Source organism: Cervus canadensis, chromosome 5 (genome assembly GCF_019320065.1).
Source record: "Cervus canadensis isolate Bull #8, Minnesota chromosome 5, ASM1932006v1, whole genome shotgun sequence".
In the NCBI taxonomy this organism is placed as follows: Eukaryota; Metazoa; Chordata; class Mammalia; order Artiodactyla; family Cervidae; genus Cervus; species Cervus canadensis.
The window spans coordinates 77,717,751-77,738,535 of record NC_057390.1 but is presented as its reverse complement, the minus strand read 5'-3'; the positions used below and the strand labels follow the sequence as shown (position 1 = coordinate 77,738,535).

At 41.5% G+C, this 20,785-nt stretch overlaps 1 protein-coding gene across 1 annotated transcript in view; it reads right to left on the bottom strand.

The window, feature by feature from the left end:
* Positions 1–7,430: 7,430 nt before the first annotated feature.
* Positions 7,431–20,785, bottom strand: part of CYRIA (CYFIP related Rac1 interactor A) — a 101,828-nt gene continuing 88,473 nt past the window's right edge. The window contains exons 7-12 of the mRNA XM_043469324.1: positions 20,348–20,425; positions 20,069–20,185; positions 19,901–19,980; positions 18,353–18,479; positions 13,141–13,211; positions 7,431–10,704 (exon numbers count right to left, since the gene is read on the bottom strand). Coding sequence (XP_043325259.1) covers positions 10,641–10,704; positions 13,141–13,211; positions 18,353–18,479; positions 19,901–19,980; positions 20,069–20,185; positions 20,348–20,425 — 537 coding nt within the window. The 3' untranslated portion in view covers positions 7,431–10,640. The remainder of the gene's footprint in view (positions 10,705–13,140; positions 13,212–18,352; positions 18,480–19,900; positions 19,981–20,068; positions 20,186–20,347; positions 20,426–20,785) is intronic.

Genomic DNA, 20,785 nt, shown 5'->3' with positions numbered 1-20,785 from the left:
CATGAAAGACATTGTAAAAATAAGAAATGAAGAAGTTAAAAAGTAAAATAAGGAGCTTTAACTAAGAAAGTGGGAAATAATGGAGATAAAAATTGCTACAATAGATAATAAGTATCAGTTCAGTTCAGTTGCTCACTCATATTCTACTCTTTGCAACCCCATGGACCACACCACGCCAGGCCTCCCTATCCATCACCAACTCCCAGAGTTTACTCAGACTCGTGTGCATTGAGTCAGTGATGCCATCCAGCCATCTCATCCTCTGTCATCCCCTTATCTTCCTGCCCCCAATCCCTCCCAGCATCAGGGTCTTTTGCAAAGAGTCAACTATTCGCATGAGATGGCCAAAGTATTGGAGTTTCAGCTTCAGCATCAGTCCTTCCAATGAACACCCAGGACTGATCTCCTTTAAGATGGACTGGTTGGATCTCCTTGCAGTCCAAGGGATTCTCAAGAGTCTTCTCCAAAACCACAGTTCAAAAGCATCAATTCTTCAGCACCCAGCTTTCTTTATAATCCAACTCTCACATCCCTACATGACCACTGGAAAAACCATAGCTTTGACTAGACAGACCTTTCTTGGCAAAGTAACGTCTCTGTTTTTTAATATGCTGTCTAGGTTGGTCATAACTTTTCTTCTAAGGAGAAAGCATCTTTTAATTTCATGGTTGCAGTCACCATCTGCAGTGATTTTGGAGCCCCCCAAAATAAAGTCTGTCACTGTTTCCATTGTTTCCCCATCTATTTGCCATGAAGTGATGGGACCAGATGCCATGATCTTAGTTTTCTGAATATTGAGTTTTAAACCAACTTTTTCACTCTCCTCTTTCACTTTCATCAAGAGGCTCTTTAGTTCTTCTTTGCTTTCTGCCCTAAGGGTGGTGTCATATGCATATCTGAGTTTATTGATATTTCTCCTGACAATCTTGATTCCAGCTTGTGCTTGATCCAGCCCAGTGTTTCTCATGATGTACTCTGCATATAAGTTAAATAAGCAGGGTGACAATATATAACCTTGATGTACTCCTTTCCCTATTTGGAACCAGTCTGTTGGTCCATGTCCAGTTCTAACTGTTGCCTCCTGACCTGCATAACAGATTCCTCAAGAGGCAGATCAGGTGGTCTGGTATTTTCATCCATTTAAGAATTTTCCACTGTTTGTTGTGATTCACAGAGTCAAAGGCTTTGGCACAGTCAATAGAGCAGAAATAGATGTTTTTCTGGAACTCTCTTGCTTTTTCAATGATATAATAAGTATAAGTAACAATTATTGATTGGTTACTACATGAAAGGCTCTTTGTCATGTTTTTATAATTAACATAAATCCACAGATGATAAAATTGAGGCACAAATAAAGTTCACCAAGATTATACATTTAGTAAGTCATGTAATCTGAATGAAAACCTAGTGTGTTTTTTGGACTTTGAGTGACCCTCCCTTTCGTAAACCATGAATATTTGTCATATTTTATAATTTGTAAATTCAAAAATGTTTATTCTAAGGAAGTAGAAACAACCACAGATAAAGAGAAAATAATAAAATAGTGAATAATTTGTAGAAGGTCTTGCTAAATACTTTTTAAAGTGGATAAAATGTACCATTTTCTATGAAAATGCAAGTTACTAAAAATCAAATGAAATATATAGACTATACTAACATGCCTCACAAATACTGAAAATATTAAGACTTTACTGAAAATATCTGCCTAAAAATGTCAGCTGAGATGGTTTCTTAAGTGACTAGTTTCAGATCTCCAAAATAATACATATTTTTTTAAATCATAGAGTTGATTGAAAAAAATTGAGTCTTTTAAAGAAGTCTCAGATATGGGTTATTATTTTAGTGACTTACTGGAGTAAGAGAAAAAAATGAGACCTAAGCACAGGTGCTCACCACTGATCTCTCTAGTAGTACCTAAATCTGAAACTGGTGTAATGGAAATGGAACAGGGGAACACGTAGGAAAGAGCAACTAACTCTGCTTGGGGAAGGCATGGAAATAGTCAGACTAAGAGTCACTGAAGCAATGCCTTAAATGCACGAACAGGATTTCACAAGACAAAGTAGGGGAAATAGGGTTTCAGGCAGAAGGAACAACATTATTATCAGTGTTATAAGTATGAAAAAAATACATATGTCAGAAAATTATGAATGTTTTTTACAGCATTGGGAAATGAGATGCATGTTTGATAGAAGGTAAGTGAGATGGAAAAATTAAGCTCTTGGGTTTGCTTAAACAGTGTTTCTGCAGAATGCTAATGTCCATGAGAAATCATAGATGTTCTGTGGCATATGAGTTCTATAGACAGATACACTTGAGAATTGCTACATATCATGTGCTTTACCTTCCTGTGGAGATCTACAGTGAACAAAAAATTCTAGTAGTAAAAAGAATAAGTAGATAGATAATTTGTTTAAACTTGTTCCACAAGTACCTGAAAATCGATTTTCTTTCCATGGAATATCAATTAGCATCTGCAAGAAGATATTTCAAGGAACATGATAAAGGCAATAATATGGCACAGACATTGTCAAATTTATGTCACAGAAATATGGATGTTAGCTGTATGCAAAATGAGTTGAAGGAAGGAAAATGTAAAGACTTAGTGACCTTCTAAAGAAGAGATGGTGTAAACAAAGCTAAATGAAGTGAGGAGAATTTGACAGATCTTTTCTTTGAAAAGGGTACTTGTTAGCTCTTAATTATCAGCTGGAGGAGTGGGGACAAAGAAGAAGAAAGATTTATTAGTATGAGTCTGATCTGAATCTAAAAGTCTTGTGTATATGAAAAGGCAAGATGATATATGGACCTTTCCAAAACTATTTTCTTATGTAATATTCAGAATTCCCTATCATGGAAAAATTATTTTCCAACTGCCAAAAAACTTTAATTTTATGAATAACATATTGTCTTTGATAAGCAGAGTTCTAAAAATAAAGTTGAACCAACGAATAGGGCTTATAGATTCCAGGATCCATGGCTGTGGACAGCCAGGGCAACAAGCATGGGCTGCTATCCAAGGTGCTGAACCGATCTGTCTCGCTGCTGAAAACTGCTTCTCTTGCCTTTCTGCCTCTGCCTCAAGCTCAACTCTCTGATGGAGTAACAGCCTAGCACCAGACTGAGCAAGACTTAATCCGACTAGTATGCTTGCCTTTGTCAGAACTACATGACTCTGACTTTTGATCAAGACAACAGCTTGATTTCTCAGCTGGACTCCTGGCATATCTGCGGCAATCTGCAGGCTCTGTGTTTACATAGGGTAAAAATACCCTGACAAGTAGGCAAAAATTTCCTCCAGGAATAAAGCTGACCAGCCAGAGGGTCCAGTAATTTGTGGTTGTGGATGGCTGTGAACTGTAGAAATTAATTCTCAAGTTCTCATTTCAGCACACTCAGCCTTCAGGACCCTGGAGTTTCCCCTTTGCAGACATCTTCTACTGGTTATTGAACTAAGTTGAGCTTCACACTCTTTAGGACACCTTTTCTGCCCACAGGAACTTAAATTTCTAATGGACAAATAAAACACATATTTTATTTTTTAAAAAAATTGATTCATTTATTTCAATTGGAGGATAATTTCTTTACAATATGGTGGTGGTTTTTTGCCATATATCAACATGAATGACCCATGGGTGCACATATGTCCCCCCAACCTGAACCCCTCTCCCATCTTTCTCCCCTCCCATCCCTCTGGGTTGTCCCAGAGCACCGGCTTTAAGTGCCCTGCTTCATGCATCAAACTCGCACTGGTCATCTACTTTACATATGGTAATATACATGTTTCAATACTATTCTCTCAAATCATCCCACCCTCCCCTTCTCCTACATAGCCCAAAAGTCTGTTCTTTACATCTGTGTCTCTTTTGCTGCCTTGCATATAGGATCATTGTTACCATCTTTCAAAATTCCATATATATGTGTTAATATACTGTATTAGTGTTTCTTTTTCTGACTCACTTCACTTTGTAAAATAGGCTCCAGTTTCATCCACCTCATTAGAACTGACTCAAATGTGTTCTTTTTTATAGCTGAGTAATATTCTATTGTGTATATGTACTGCAACTTCCTTATCCATTTGTCTGCTTATGGACATCTTGGTTGCTTCCATGTTCTAGCTATTGTAAACAGTGTTGCAATGAACATCATTGGGGTACACGTGTCTCTTTCAATTCTGGCTTCATCGGTGTGTATGGCCAGCAGTGGCATTGCTGGGTCCTATGGCAGTTCTATTTCCAGTTTAAGGCATCTCCCCATTGTTCTCCATAGTGGCTGCACCAGTTTGCATTGCCACCAGCAGTATAAGAGGCTTCCCTTTTCTCCACACCCTCTCCAACATTTATTGTCTGTAGACTTTTTGATGGTGGCCATTCAGACTGGCATGAGATGATACCTCATTGTGGTTTTGATTTACATTTCTCTAATAATGAGTGATGCTGAGCATCTTTTCATGTGTTTATTAGCTATCCGTATGTTTTCTTTGGAGAAATGTCTGTTTAGTTCTTTGACCCACTTTTTGATTGGGTTGTTTGTTTTTCTGGTATTGAGCTGCTGAGCTGCTTTGTATATTTTGTCGGTTGTTTTGTTTGCTATTATTTTCTCCCATTCTGAAGGCTGCCTTTTCACCTTGCTTATAGTTTCCTTCATTGTACAAAAGCTTTTAAGTTTAATTAGGTCATATTTGTTTACTTTTGTTTTTATTTCCATTACTTTGGTGGGTGGATCATAGAGGATCTTGCTGTGACTTACGTCTGAGCATGTTCTGCCTATGTTTTCCTGTAAGAGTTTTATAGTTTCTGGTCTTACCTTTAGATCTTTAATCCATTTTGAGTTTATTTTTGTGTAAGGTGTTAGAAAGTGTTCTAGCAAACACATAGTTTAAATTGCTGTGCAGTGGCCTATATTTAGCATCAAATACATTAAATCCATTAAGAACCGAAAAAGAGAGGTTTAGCATCCTTCCCACTCATATTCACATGTAGCACACCACCTTTATAACTTCTCCCTATAAAGATTGCATTATTTCTGTCACATAAAAGGAATTAAAAAATCCTTTTAAATCTATTTAAATTTGGAAGGAAAGAATTTTATGGCCTCCTCCAAGTGCTTTTGATAATTTCTAGAGATAAGCTTCTTCAAAGTCTAAGAAGCCTTTTAGAACTACCAGTTCTCAAATCACAATATTGAAGACTTTAGCTCTTGGATGGCTTAAGGATGTTAATAAAATATAGCTCATGACTTGAGAAAAAGCCTGTCGTGGGGCAAACAAGGACAATTTAAAATTGTAGGCAGAGAGAAAGAGGAGTCTGGAAATGTGCAATTTGATAGCAAAAACTGGAACATTTTATGCAGAAAAGACTATCTTGAGTTTACAAGAACTTTCAGCCAAAAAGACACTCTCTAGAGGAAATTCTGGGACATCAGTCAAGGGACAAGCTAGAGTGGTAAAAATACAGCCCCAGGAACTTGATGAGACCTAGGAAGAAAAATTCCCTCTTTGGAATTTGGCCTTTGAGCTGGAGCAGACAGAATGGTCAAGACCTTTCTATTTACTGAGTAAGAGGTACATGTAGGTGTACTCAGTCAGGGTGGAGGTAACCAGCAGTGACCAGGATTTTGGTATTGGATATATTAATGTACTTAATATAAATAGTTTAAATAAATCAATCAATATTATACAGTATTATTTAATTGGTAACTTACATTGTGATGACTAATTACCCTTATAGACCTTTCAAATAGCAAACATCTAGAAGTTCTGTCTGCTTACTGATAATTGAGCAGTATCATCACTTTGCCAACAAAGGTCCATATAGTCAAAGCTACGGTTTTTCTAGTGGTCGTGTATGGATATGACAGTTGGACCATAAAGAAAGCTGAGCACTAAAGAATTGATGTTTTTGAACTGTGGTGCTGGAGAAGACTCTTGAAAGTCCCTTGGACTGCAAGGAGATCAAACAAGTCAATCCTAAGGGAAATCAACCCTGAATATTCCCTGGAAGGACGGATGCTGAAGCTGAAACTCCAATAATTTAGCTACCTGATGCGAAGAGCCAACTCACTGAAAAAGACCCTGTTGCTGGGAAAGATTGAAGGTACGAGGAGAAGGAGATGATAGAAGATGAGATAGTTGGATGGCATCACTGACTCAATGGGCATAAATTTGAGCAAACTCTAGGAAATGGTGAAGGACAGGGAAGCCTGGCATATTGCAGTCCATGGGGTTGCAAAGCGTTGGACACGACTCAGAGATTGAACAACTGGTAACTGATAAAGCACAAAATCAGGTATGGACTACTGATTGCAAATATTCACTAGGTTTCAGGAATGTATCAGCTGAGCTCTCCTTTACCATCCTTCCAGGAGAACTCTGATTAACAACCAAATTTCTGGTTGGTATAAAGCATGTGCAGTTCCTCACCAGTTGTGTTCCTTTTGACAATCACACATATGCTTACTCATTTTTTTTCATGTCTTTTGACTCTCAGCATTTATTTAATTAGGATTTCTCTCTCTCCTTTTCTTCACTCTCAAAGGCCCCTTTCTTTTTCCTTCTTTCCAGCTTTTGTCCATTATAACTTGTCTGTGTGTCAATTTACAGAAAAATTATTCTTATCCATTTCCCTTTGTGTTTTGTATATAGACTCATGGAAAGTCTCTCTTGGGGACTCTGACCCACTGAAAACACACACAATTAGGTCTTAGGTGATCAGCTTAAGAGGTTCAGGGATTAAAAGTAGTGCTCTAGAGAAGTTTCAGTGTTTAATCATTAGGAGAGTTGCTTTTGAGTTTAAATTGCCTGAAAAATGTGCTTTTATGGATTAGGTTATTATTAATTTTGCCAAACCCAGAAAGCCACTACACTCATGAGAAAAAATAAAAGAGCAAATAAATGCTCTTTTACTTCTTAGCATCCTTGAATAAGTAGGTCTCATGCATCTCTAAATATGTCATGCATCTCTGTAGTTTATGCCTTTTTAAATAATGGGGGTCTTCACTGAAGTGCATAAATACAACTGGTACCAAGAGGAGTTCATTTTGGATGCTTCAGATTTTGGATATATGAAGAAATGGAGGCTTAGAGAGGTGAAGGCAATTGGTGTGATTTCCTGATCCCCAGAGCAGACATTTAGCAAATATTTACATGCAGCAAGCATCTAGAGCTTCCCTGGTGTCTCAGATGGCAAAGAATCTACCTGCAATGCAGGAGACCTGGGTTTGACCCCTGGGTTGGGAACATCCCCTGGAGAAGGGAAAGGCTACCCACTCCAGTATTCTTGCCTGGAGAATTGCATGGACAGAGGAGCCCGGTGGGCTACAGTCCATGGGTTGCAGAGTCAGCCACAACTGAGTGACTAACAGCACAGCAAGTACTTATGACTGTGTGATTATTACCCACTCAACCTTGAACATCATATAAAAGAAGTATATTTTTAAATATATGTACCAAACTTTAATTTTCATTTCACACTCAAAACTTCTGTACAAAAAGAGGCAGAGCAGGCAAAAAAATTACAATGACTTCAGCAAACAACATATGACACTTTTTAAACAGCTTTGTGTATGCAAAAGCCTTTATAGATGTAGTGGGAACATTGGGTTCCAAAGTTTTTGTTTCTTTAAGACAAAATTCCAATGTTTATTATTAACATCTACAAAAATTTGTAGCTGTCTGGGATACAAGATTGAATGAGAAGTCTCTGATGTCTACTGCACAGTTAGATCCCAAGACTGAATAAGCTTCATTTTTCTTTTGAGGAAGCATGAAATTACTGTTACTTAAATGTGATAATGTATTAAAAACCTCAGTTTACCATTAATATCTTGATACAATGGTGATGACTAGGAGCAAAGACTGATGAAGCATGATATTAACTAATAGTTAAAGGATAGTATCCAGGAGTTTCTTTCTGGTTCTTAATTAAAACTCCAGCCCCAATGGGTCACCACAATTCAAAACATTGTCACTTTCTTTTTTAAACTAATGCCTAGTGGCACATAAAAGGTTTCTGAAAACAAAATTATAATGCCAAAGTAGCAGTGCATCTAAGAAATGTAATTTTCACCTTGTCACTTGCCCAAAAATAAATATCTGAGTAATGGAGTACACTTTTATTTGAAAACTATGAGACCGCAAATATGAAATATAGCTAACATTGACATAGGATCATGGATACCGTGGCTAGCACTTTCCCCTGCCCAGCTCATGGGTCCTGGACACACATGCATGCAGCACACAAAATGTGATTGTTCAAGGACACCTGAAGGACAGTCTGTTAAAAGAATTTGTCTCCCACTATAGCTCTGGAGTGGACCCAAGGCCCATCACCTGTTAGTGATCACAGACATTCAGTTAACCTGTCCTGCTGCTAACCAGAAGCAATAGTTTAGGCCCTGGGCTTTTGAGAATCCATGTACTGGTGAATCTTGGCTTTGAAACAAGGTGGCCTGGCTAAATTGGGGCAGGCCAGCAGCTCTCTCCCCATATGTTTGGTCCAACTTGAGAGAAAGTCGAATTAAAAATTATAAATGTGCTCAACCATTTACTCTGCAAGTCCTTGTCTGATATGGGAGGAAAATAGCCCCCATTACAATAAATATTGAGTACTTTTACATTTCTAGTCTTGAAAGTTGTTGCCCAAAGACATGTGGCTTCCAAGTAAAAGAAGCTGAGTATCTAATGAATTTGTTCACCCAGTGTTATCCAAACTTCTGGATTCCTCTAGGGTTTAAGAATCGCTAGGTTTGGAAAGGTCTTTGAAAGCCATTTAGTGCGTTTCTGTTATGATGACAGAACCCTCATCCAACCATCTGTACTTGTTCAGCTTGAAAAGCTCTAAGGAAAAGGGCTTTTCCCCTCTTTATTGACTGACTGACATTTAGATATAGACCAGGGAATCCATTCTGCCACTGAATGGATTTAGTAAAAATAAACAAAACCTAAGTATGTCTCTCCTATTCTTAAGAGGACTCAAGGGACTACCACCTGGCCACCAAAATCCAGAAAGTAATGGTGTGACAGCTCATTCCTTGGGACAATGACATCAAACTCTGATATACTCAAACCCAACTTCTGGAATTATCATTCCCTGGGCAACTCTCTGCTTCTATCAGAAATAGGCAAGCAATTATACAGGCCAGGTTGAAGGTTTATTTAAAAGTGTCCAATATCACCCTATAGTATGTATGCATAGGCCACGTGGTGAAAAGAAAAGGACATGGAATCAGGAATGAGGCATCCTGGGTTCTAGTCCTACAGAGGGGTGATGCTGTTTGACTTCATCCTCACTGGAGACCAGAATAGAAGATTTCCAAGATTCCACTCTAAACTCTGATCTGCAGACAGAATAACCCTTGTCATATCGCTAATCATCAAGGCAAGGTGGGGTGATGCTTACCGGACTCTATTTACAAACGAAGGATGTGAGAGTCAGTCTTATTGGCTCATGGTCTTATAGGAGTATTGGAGGTTATCTATTTTATTTGCCCATTTTATAGATGAGGACAGTGAGACACATAGAATTTAAGTGAATTTTCCAAGTTCACTCTGAATCAACAAGTCTAGGATTTAATCCCAGTACTCAGGCCCGAGTTTATACATTGTAACAAGCTGGTAGTTAGGTCCCGGAGGAGCTGTCTTTTAAATATCAGATAACCAGAAAATAAAAATCTCCCCTCTAAATTCCCCAAGCTTTCTGATAACTAGTTAAGGTCTAGCTAGATCTCTGCTGCCACATGAATGGTCCCCAGAGGCCATGGCTCCTATTAGGAGGAGTTGTGTGCCTAGCGCTCCACAGACAACTGGAATATTAGCAACCTCACCCACAATTTTAGCCAGAGCTCCACTTCCCTGATCCTGGAGACAGAGGGTTGAAGTAGAGAGATGACTGTCATTGTTGCTTGGATGCCCTTCTTCCCCACCTGTCCCCACTTCCACGACAGTCACCAGCCCAGCCACAAGAGCACATCTCTCTATTCTCCCTTCTCCTCCACAAACTGATGCAAACACGCTGATTTTTTCCTCTTGAAAAATGGAAAGGGAATGTTACAGGGTATAAATCAAAACAGGAAGAGAAAATGCTGATAAATAAAATAGGTGCAAACAGAAAAGTTGCAAGGGTGCTGTGCCATCTGAGGAAAGAGAGGGGGTGTGCTGAATTCCAGACACTGGGATTTGTATCTCCACGTGCATTTTTCTTTTCTGGGATTCCCCCTCTCTCTCTGTCAGGATAACAGTTGTGTTTCTTGTAGCTGGGCTGACCCAGGAAATCAAACTCTTCATGTTTCTCTAACTATACTTCCCAGAGAGATCACACATCTAGAATTAAAACATGACCACAAGCTGTTGGGAAGTTCTGATTGTTACAGGCGTAAGGAACTCCAGTAGCAAAGATCAACGTCTCCAAATTCTGCCTTTTGGAGAAGGGGTTTTTGTTTTAGACATCGAAGGTAAGGCTCTCCAGTCAATTTATGATCTCTGGGTTGAGTCAGTCAGGATACAAATTAAGGTCCATATATTTCAGTGACAAGAAGGGAACGGTTATGTAAATACACAAGTATTAACATCAATCTGTATTAAATTATGTAAACATATACATCTTCTGAGGTCAGTTCAAAGATCCTCTTCATTGAGCAAGGCTTTACTGAAGCATCGCTCGAATCTGTTTGGAAGTCGATTCATCATTCAAGTGCTTTGTAGTGAACCTGGGTGGAGAGAAAATGATGGCAGTCAGTGTGCAAACAGTGTGCAAACAGTGAGCTCTGAGACAGCTTCCATCGGAGTTGTCAGCTCATCTTTAGCTTGGGAGGCACAGCTGATATTTAGAAATCAAACTTGGCATCCGTTCTTTTCACAAAGAGTCACACTTCAGTGCCCAACTTAGTCTCAGATTTAATATTCAATCCTTCCTTCTAAAGAAGTTTATATTTTGGTTATTAAACAAATAGATCTTCTACCTAATCAAATAATTACATGGAAGAGATACAAGCAATCTCGTTTTCCAGGGAGACAGATTTCACGTGCTTGAGTGCAGGCTGTTGGCCATCTAGGGCACAGCTCCTGAGTCACAGATATTAAAAGGTCGGTTTGCCTATAACAACACTGTTGTTGCTTAGTTGCTAAATCGTGTGTGACGCTTTTGGCACCCTATGGACTATAGCTCACAGGCTCCTCTGTCCATGGGATTCCCCAGGCAAGGATACTGGAATGGGCTGCCATTTCCTCCACCAGGGATCGAACCCACATCTCCTGCGCTGGCAGGAGGATTCTTGACCACTGAGTCACCATAACAACATTATCCAACTCTCTGGTTACTGTTTTCTCCTTTTGTGAGAGTGCTTATCCTCATTACCACCACAAGGGGGCACTAAGGCAGATCCATATAGGAAACAAAAGTGGTGTAAAGTGTACGTGGTGTAATGTGTATCCTCACATTAACTGGTGTAGAAATAGGTCATGAAAAGGAAGGGAAGGAGAATGAACGTGTAATAAAATCTTGACCATGTTCTAGGCACTCTGTGGAAGTTTTTATTTCACTCACACTCACACTAACTCTTTGCAGGACAGGTTATTACTTCCATTTTACAGATGAGCAAACTGAGATTTAGAGAAGTTAAATGACCCATTCCAGATGACAAATATAACAATGCATGATTTATGAACAATTTGTGGTTTCTGATGTGGATCCAGGTCTGGCTGCCTCAAAAGTCTGTACCCTCTGACTTCATCACAGTGCCTAAAGGAGACACAAAATGCCAAGAACCCGATGGAACTTGCAGTCTACCACAGTGCCCTGGTCTCCAAGCCTTGCTTAACTGAATGACACTGGACTTCCCTGATGGTCCAGTGGTCAACCTTTCAATGCAAGGGGCGTGGGTTCGATCCCTGGTCGGGTAGTCAAGATTCCCACACACCTCATGGCCAAAAAACCAAAACATAAAACAGAAGCAATATCATCATGAATTTAACAAAGACTTAACATGGTCTGCATCAAAAAAAATCTTAAAAGAAAAATCAGAAGCCAAAAGGTTTCTTAGTGAGTGTGGAAAGTCTGCTTTCTATGAAATGAGCACCAATGGAGAAAAATCTTGGTTTACCCACAGGATTTGAAAGACTCTTAGGTTAATCCACATCTGTTCTGAAGAATGGTGACTTAGCAGCTGCACCAAAAAGGATCAGCCTCAGTGTATAATTTATTCGTGTCATGTGCATCTGAGTTTCTTCCTTTATTAGATGGGGATAATAGATCTTACCACTCTGACTTGTGATGATTAAATGAGAGCATGAAACATACATGTTGTACATCAGAGAGGTTCATTGCTCCATCCCACTTATTGAACATTCACTACATGAATGGTATTGAGAGGAACAGAGGGAAATCAACAATGAGTAAGACAGCAGGGACCATAAACTTTTCCAGATGGCAATCCGATTGGCATGATTCAACAAACTATATAGATGTGTCACAGCTAAACAAATAAGAAGCCTGCCCCTGCAGTGGATTAAGTGCATGTGTCCTTGGGAAGAGCATGCTTTAGCATGGCTCGGGAGCAGAGAGGAGCTGTCAGGAGCACTGGCCAGAAACAAGGGCATCTAGACAGGGGAGTAGGGTTCTCAGTATTGGCAACTGCACAGATGCCTCATGCAGGGACCTTCAGAACAAACCCACAAACCCAAAATGGATTCCTGAGCCCCTACCCCAGCGATTAAAATTCATCTGGCCTGGGTTGGACCCAAGCACCTGTGTTGGCAAAAGCTATGCACATAATTCTCATGTGCAGCCAGGTGTGGGGAGCAGGGGTGGAGGGGGAAGTGAGACCCAGGAGGTTTCTTCTCCTGACAAGTCCCCACCAACCACAAAGCAGTGTGGCCAGGATCTGGTCTTTGACTTGCAGGGTCACTCAGACCTGGGTTTAATCTCGACTCAGCCATCTGTCATGAAAACTTTCGCCAAGTGAGTTGACTTCTCTAAATTTCAGCTTCTTCCATCTGTGAAAAGGGGATGATAAAAATGGGGCTGACCTCAACATGTGTTAACAGACGTAAGAGGTTAAGCTTGGTGTTTTTAGCCCTCGGACCCTGGCAGCATCTAAATCAGCAGTGGATCTGAAGGATTGCTGCGCCACAGGGCTGAGGCTCACCTGAGGGCATTCAGCAGCCCCTCCACACTGTCTGGGGCCTGTTCCTTCAAAACCTTTATGCAGCCTTTCATCTAGGAAGAGAAAGAACAAGATTTGGTTAATATCTTAGCAATTCTGCCCATCATAGTATCTGTCCATAACAACATCTACCTGTAATAATACCACATTGTTTGTGCTCATAGAAACCAAACATTGAAATGACCAACAAACCTTCCTCCTCCGTCGGGCCAGGGAGTTGCTTCTGTGGGTTTCTAGAAGTGTCTATGTCAGTTTTCATATTATACCACAATTGAATGTCTTCTGTGTCTGGCCTTTGGGGACAAAGACTTGAGACTGATTTTCTTGTCTTGGACACCAGAGCCAAGAGCAGAGCTTCTCCAATCTGTGCTCAGGGGAGGCTGACCAAATGAGCTGCAAACGTGATCATTTTATACCACCCTTCTGCCCAGAATGCATTTCCTCCTTTAATTGTTTGACTGGTAATCTCTTTAAAAATTTTTTTAGGACTCAGCTAGAGCTCACCAACACCAGGAAGCTTCTTCTGATCTCATTACCTTCACCAGGTAGACGTATTTGTATCCCTGATAGTACACTGACATTTCTCAGAGAACCTTAGAGATTTTAGTGCTCAGATTAATTTGTCTCCCTCCCTAGGCCAGGAGAGGGCCAATAAAGGACAATAGTTAGGAATATGAAGCACATGGAGGCAGAATGCCTGGGTTTCATCCATCCTTCTTTGTTTAGCATCTTCACAAACTTGGGCAAGTTTCTTAGTTTTTTGTGTACTTGCAATATAATTTATTCATCATTTGGGAAATACATGAAAGCTAAACCTGCATCTTAATAGATCACATTATGTTATTCATATATGGGAATTTTTTCCACAAAGGAAGAATCCTCTGGAAAGAATATAGTCAGTCATTTCAAACTCACAGATATTCATGCACTGACAGTATACAGTACTAAGGACCTCTCACAATGGTCACTTAGAAAATGTTCTTGTAGGTTGAAAGCTTTTTCCTAAAAACCTGATAAAGCTTGTTGGATTGATGGGGGCAGCCAGAAGCACAGGGCTGAGAATCATTTGGGGGTATGTTTAGACTCATCCAAAAAGAATGCTGTGGTAAATCAGAGACGCCTGTCACAGGTGCAGGACGAGGACAAGCACAGGATGAAGAGATTCAGTCCCTCTCCCAAGAGCTCAGAGTCCAGTGGGAGAAGAGAGACAAACAGCTCCTTATCATCCTCTGATATGTGTTCTTGTAAAAAGTGCCCGGGGAGAAATGGGGACGCAGATTAGAAAAGAGGCAGGAGTGTGGTGGACACTCTATGGGAATTTCTAGTTCGATCTCAGGCTGATGAAAGCCTGGGGCGTGAATTACAAGACACAGTCAGAGATGCAGTCGGGACCAGATTCAATGTGCGTTTAACAACATATTCAGGACTCGAGGCCTTGACCTGTGGAAAATATTCTTGATAGGTCTTCAACAATCTAATAATGTGATTAATACTGAAAGGGATCTGAGGAGGCAGAGCTGGAGATGGGAGGGCCAGTGGGAGCCCCTGAAAGGGAGGATGTGAGTGACGGTGTGAGGGAGGGTGTGAGTGAGTGTGTGAGGGAGGGTGTGAGTGAGCTTGTGAGTGACGGTGTGAGGGAGGGTGTGAGTTAGCGTGCGAGTGACAGTGTGAGGGAGGGTGTAAGGGAGGGTGTGAGTGAGCATGTGAGTGACAGTGTGAGGGAGGGTGTGAGGGAGGGTGTGAGTGAGCATGTGAGTGAGCGTGTGAGGGAGGGTGTGAGTGAGCATGTGAGTGACAGTGTGAGTGAGCGTGTGAGTGAGTGTGTGAGTGAGCATGTGAGTGAGCGTGTGAGGGAGGGTGTGAGTGAGCGTGTGAGGGAGGGTGTGAGTGAGCTTGTGAGTGACGGTGTGAGGGAGGGTGTGAGTTAGCGTGCGAGTGACAGTGTGAGGGAGGGTGTGAGGGAGGGTGTGAGTGAGCATGTGAGTGAGCGTGTGAGGGAGGGTGTAAGTGAGCATGTGAGTGACAGTGTGAGTGAGCGTGTGAGTGAGTGTGTGAGTGAGCATGTGAGTGAGCGTGTGAGGGAGGGTGTGAGTGACGGTGTGAGGGAGGGTGTGAGTGAGCGTGTGAGTGACGGTGTGAGGGAGGGTGTGAGTTAGCGTGCGAGTGACGGTGTGAGGGAGGGTGTGAGTGAGCATGTGAGTGAGCGTGTGAGGGAGGGTGTGAGTGAACATGTGAGTGACAGTGTGAGTGAGCGTGTGAGTGAGCGTGTGAGTGAGTGTGTGAGAGCAGCAGTAGACACAGAGGGTCAGGGCGAGATGAGAGGACGCGCTGAGGTCCAGGCCACAGGACTCGGTGTCTGAGGAGGTGTGACGGTGAAGAGCGAACAAGATTGTGCCTAGGTTCTGTGGAAGAACCCCAGGTTTGGCTTTGACCCCAGGTTGAAAGGAGGTGAAATACCTGAGACAGGAGCCCAGGAGGAGGAGCAGGTCTGTGTGAAAGTGAGAACCTTTGATTTGAGGCCGGCCATACCTCAGGTGTCCAGAGGAGGTGGGGGTCTGGGATTCTGGGTGAGGTGTGGGCTCGGGGACTGGGCTTAAAGAGTGACTGTATTAGATCGCTCCATGTAGTTTTAATGAAATCAGTTGAAAATGCCACCTCACTCCAGCCTGCATCCCTGACACCCATTTATAGCATCTGTTCTCTAAATGACAAACATCCCTCTGGGCCGTGATGACTCTGCTGGGATGAATCCTCTGCCTGGAGTGCTCTTCCTTCTCTCCATCCACTTGGTAAGATCCCCCAGATCCACCTGAAACATCGCCCTCTTTCTCTGCCTCTCTACAGAAGGAATTTCTCCCTCATCTGGGTGTCTAGAGCTCAGCACTTCCATTTTGGGCTCCAGAACACGTTCTCTGTAAGTGCAGGGGACAGGATCTAGTCCATTATCTGCTTCTTCATGGTTGATGCTGATACCCTGAGGGTTTATAAACCCCGTGCCTGTAACTGCTGACTTCGAAGCAGACTGATATCTGGAAGGAGAGCCTTTATGTCATCAGAGAAAAACAGCCCCTTATGTAGTATATATACTGTGCTCTGTAAATCTGAAACTTTCTTAGAGACATGGGTGAGCTTCAATACAAGCAAGCCATTCTTAGTGAGACCGACATGAGCAAACAGACTTCATCAGGCCTGGGGAGGGTTAGAACGAACATCGTATAATGTTTACATCCTCCGCAGAAAGAGTCAGTGAGTGACAAGCAAGGACGAGCTTTTTTTAAAGGTTAAGGCTACAAGACATAATGGTACTCAGTGTATTTTTAATTATTGACTCTCTGACAAGTTAACAAATGGCTGTGGTAAATGAGAATGTCCTATGAGTACTGGGTAATAAATTCAATCCATATTCAAATGATATTCATGGGTTATTAATAGAGCTATTTATGCTCAATCTATAGCATGAAAATGTTAAAGCCTACGAAGAATACAATAAAATATTTATTGGTATGGAAAAAACTCGGTAATATACTGTTAAGCAAATTAAATATGTTTTTAAATAGCAATTATAGCAGGGTGCTAATCTGTTAAGTATTACTACATACACACAGACACCCAAACATCTATATAAAATGAAGGGACAAACACATGTGACTTATTGATGGTGGTCACCTGTCCATGGTGAGGTTACCCAGATATGTTTAATTTTCTGTATATTGATTTCCTTTATTTTCCCCAAATTGTTATATAAATATTTATTTTCTTGAGAAATAAAAACAATTATATTAAAAATAAGAAAGACTCTATGGAGAACCATGGCTAGCTATGCTAGGAAGCCAGAACCTCAAAATAAGTAAACCGAGTTGCATTATGAATTGATATATTTTCTTACACTCTTCAGACTCACAGCCCCTACGGGCATCTGGACCTTCTGTCTGCACAGAACTAAAGCATCAGAGATGCTCTTGTGTATGCATGAATGAGTCTAGAGTGTGCATGCCCCTACTTAGCTGTGTCAGAATAAGTTAGTACCAAAGGTCCTATTGTGTGCTTAGAAGGCTTTAAATTAATACAGGGATACACTACTGGTGCTGCTGCAGGCAAACACTGGGCTGAGAGGAGTGTCTTTATCCCACAATCAACAGGGAGTGTTGTGCACAATCCTAGTGCACACCACTATCATTTGTTTTCCAATCCTATTCATTCACTCAGCAAAAATTTTATGGAGCGTCTACTGAGCATCATGCTCTATGGACCAAGGACACTGTCAGGCAATGGAGTGGGCATCAGGTGTATAGATCCTGGTCTCTGCTCTTGCCAACAAACTCAGAATCTGTGTTTGTTGTTTAGTCGCCAAGTCGTGTCCAACTGTTTGTGACCCCCTTGACTACAGCCCACCAGGCTCCCTGTCCATGGGATTTCCCAGGCAAGAATACTGGAGTGGGTTGCCATTTCCTTCTCCAGGGGATCTTCCCAACCCAGGGATTGAACCTGTGTCTCCTGCACTGCAGGCAGATGCTTTCCTGCTGAGCCACCAGGGAAGCCCCAGAGTCTGTCAGAAAATCCAAAATGGCGGGAACTTTGGGGCCGGAAGAGAAGCAAGGCTCTGCTCCATGCAGGGAGTGGGAGACATGCTCCACATGAGGGGACATGTGAGGAGTGTCTTAAAGAAACCCTCCCCTAGTGGAGAAGAGGGCGGGCACTCTGGGTAGGGCTCAAGCATAGTCCAAGGACAAGAAAAAGCATGAGAATCAGGTAGTACCATCTGCTGGGCTATGGGACAGGAAGTTGGAATGTTGTTTGGGATTTGACCATGGTGTTTTGTAATCCAGTTATCTCCTGATGCTTTTCACATTGAGACACATATATACAAATAAACATGTATATGGCACGTGGGTAAGCTGAAGGGGCAGCTAGCAGCTAAGTGACTGTTCATCCCCAACCCCTCTACAGGCTGAGGGAATCAGCATCTCCACTCTTCTTCTGTGCCTTTGAGGTTGAATGCATTTGCTGTAAGCCCGTGAACAGGACTGGACTTCTTGCTAAGAGGAGAGCTGCCTTGATGGATTTGCAACCGGGAGAACTCACTCATGGGCAGTTGGTGGGGGGTGGATGGAGGGGAGGGAGAGAGAGAAGCAAGGTCTGTTTGGTGACATTCACGAGACCCTATTGGGAAATCACCTATCATGACTGTTCTTACATCGATCTTGGATGTCTTGCAGAAAGCTCCCACGGGGTGCACGTGGTCGTAGAGGATGATGACCCCCACCATGACCCTCATGCAGAACATCAGCGTTTCTTCACTGGTAAACCTACTCCTGTATTCCCTGGAAGAGATGAGAAATGGCAGAGGTGTTACTTCCATGACAGAGTGTGTTTGTTTTTGGCTCCACAACTGGCTAGTTTAGCCTCCTGCAATCCTCTCTTGAGAACAATCCTAGACCTGCAAGAACCAGGTTAATAAGCTCTTAAAGAAACTGGCGATGATAATTCTCCTTGAATCTATCCAACCAGTGTGAAAACAAGGTAAATTGGAGGGCAGTAAATTCTTTTCTCTTCTGCCCTCAGCAAGCCAGCTCATCACGTACATAACTCCCCCGCCCATCAATCATGAATATTTTATAGCAGGTCTCTCTGGCTGTCCTAGATTATAGAGAATAATGGCTTTATTATGGAGAAAACGAATCAAGCTCATTTCTATAGAGCAGCTACTGCGTCGCCAGTCAGGGTAACTTCCTTTGTTAAGATACAGGCTGCAGATTGAATTAGATTGGCAAAGATACCTGAAAGAGATTGCACACCACTGATTGGGTTGAGAGTATTTGTGGAGCTTGAATTTTGTTCACTTACCTTGACAGGGTCATTGATGATTCAGATAATTCAGGCCAATTCTAGAGGCTTTCTTAACATCAACTTCATTCTGACTTGGCCCCACAATGATGATGATTACTATTTCCATCTTGGAATAAATATTAACTTAAATATAAATGAAATATCTGAAAGGAATGTCATCTTACATTTGAACAGAACATCAAATTTTAGAAGACATTCTTGATGCCTTTGGCACTCCCAAACTTTCTGCCTCGTAGATGGCATTATGATGATCTCATCAGGTAAGGAAACCAAGGTCCAGACAGGTCAGACCACTTGTCAATGGGCACAGAGGGGCTACAAAATAAATAGAATAAGGGGAACCCTGACACTGGAGTGAAGATTTCCTCATTACCATACTGCCTCACCTCAACAACTCAACCATTTTTTAAATCTAGCAACTAATTTAAGTACAAAGAAACTGCCACATGCATGAAAGAGAGATTTTCATTATCATTTTTACAATAGTCTTACCTCTTCTAAGTTTTAAATATTCTCTTAAATCTTTTCTTTTTAAATATTCTCTCAAATCTTTTCTCCAACATACTTATAACAATACCCAGTCATTTAACTTAATCCACCATTTTATCTGCATACAACTTCTCCTGCATCTTTGATTCGAGTTTTGATTCTGCCATCTAACAAGCCATGTGATCTTTGGGAAGATGTCAGTTAACCAATTTCTGCCTCGTCTTCTTCAGCTTTAAGATGGGGATAACTACACCTAGAGCCAGAGTTCTTTATGAAATTAATTCAGTTAATATATAAGGAAATGTTGACGTGCTGACCCACATGTTAGAAGTTGTCATCACCACCATCATCATTGTTACAGAGATACGTGAATTTTCGACATGGCTACACCTCTGATTTAACTTACGGAGTTTCCAGCATGACTTTACAAACACTTGTCATCGTACTGAGGCAGTCTGTGGTGTTCTCTATTGGCAGGGTTTTGTTCTAAATGGGAGACAAAAAGGGTGTCAGCCTGTTAGCAGGTTTTATGTACAACAGGACAGAAGGCACTCTGTTGGTCAACATCACTTACTTCGGAGACAAAGTGCATGGTGGCGTTGCTGAGGGTTTTCAGCATTGGCGTGGCTTCTGCATAGAACAGGGACATTCGATTTGCCATCTCATTGTTGACTTCATTCTCAATGTCTAGCTGATGAAAAGAAGATGAGAAGATGCGATTGATAAAGAGATGGTCAACATCTCCGGAAAATGAATCACAAAGGCTCTGTCTTCTCCCTGTGCCCCTCCTGATGCAGAAATTAAAAGAGATTTGGAACCTGGGGCTGTCGACCCAGGAGATCCAGGGACTCACATGCATGTTGTTGATGCGATTGCGACTGATGGTCCTTCTGTAGTAGCTGAAGTCATTCTGAATAGCTGGGTTCCTCATCTGAAGTTCAGAAAAGAGGAAAGAAGGTCATTTCTCAGCATCAGAGGGGGGTTATGCACCTGAAGTCCAGGCACTATATTTTGCACAGATACCAGGACTTCTCCTTGTTACCCAAGAGTCAAAATAACTTTGGGTTAAAAATAGACTCAGAGCTTCATTATTTAAGAATTTGCCCTATTTTTACCCTAGGCTAGATTTTAGGGAAAGCACACTTGCTTCCAAAGAGGAATAGACACTTGAGATGTTTTCTCTGGTTGCATCTGGCAGATTTTGAATTTCCACGTACAAACCACCATTGTAAATCACTTTGACCACAAGGAGTGTGAATTCTCACCACATCACAGGTCTCTCGAGGAAAGG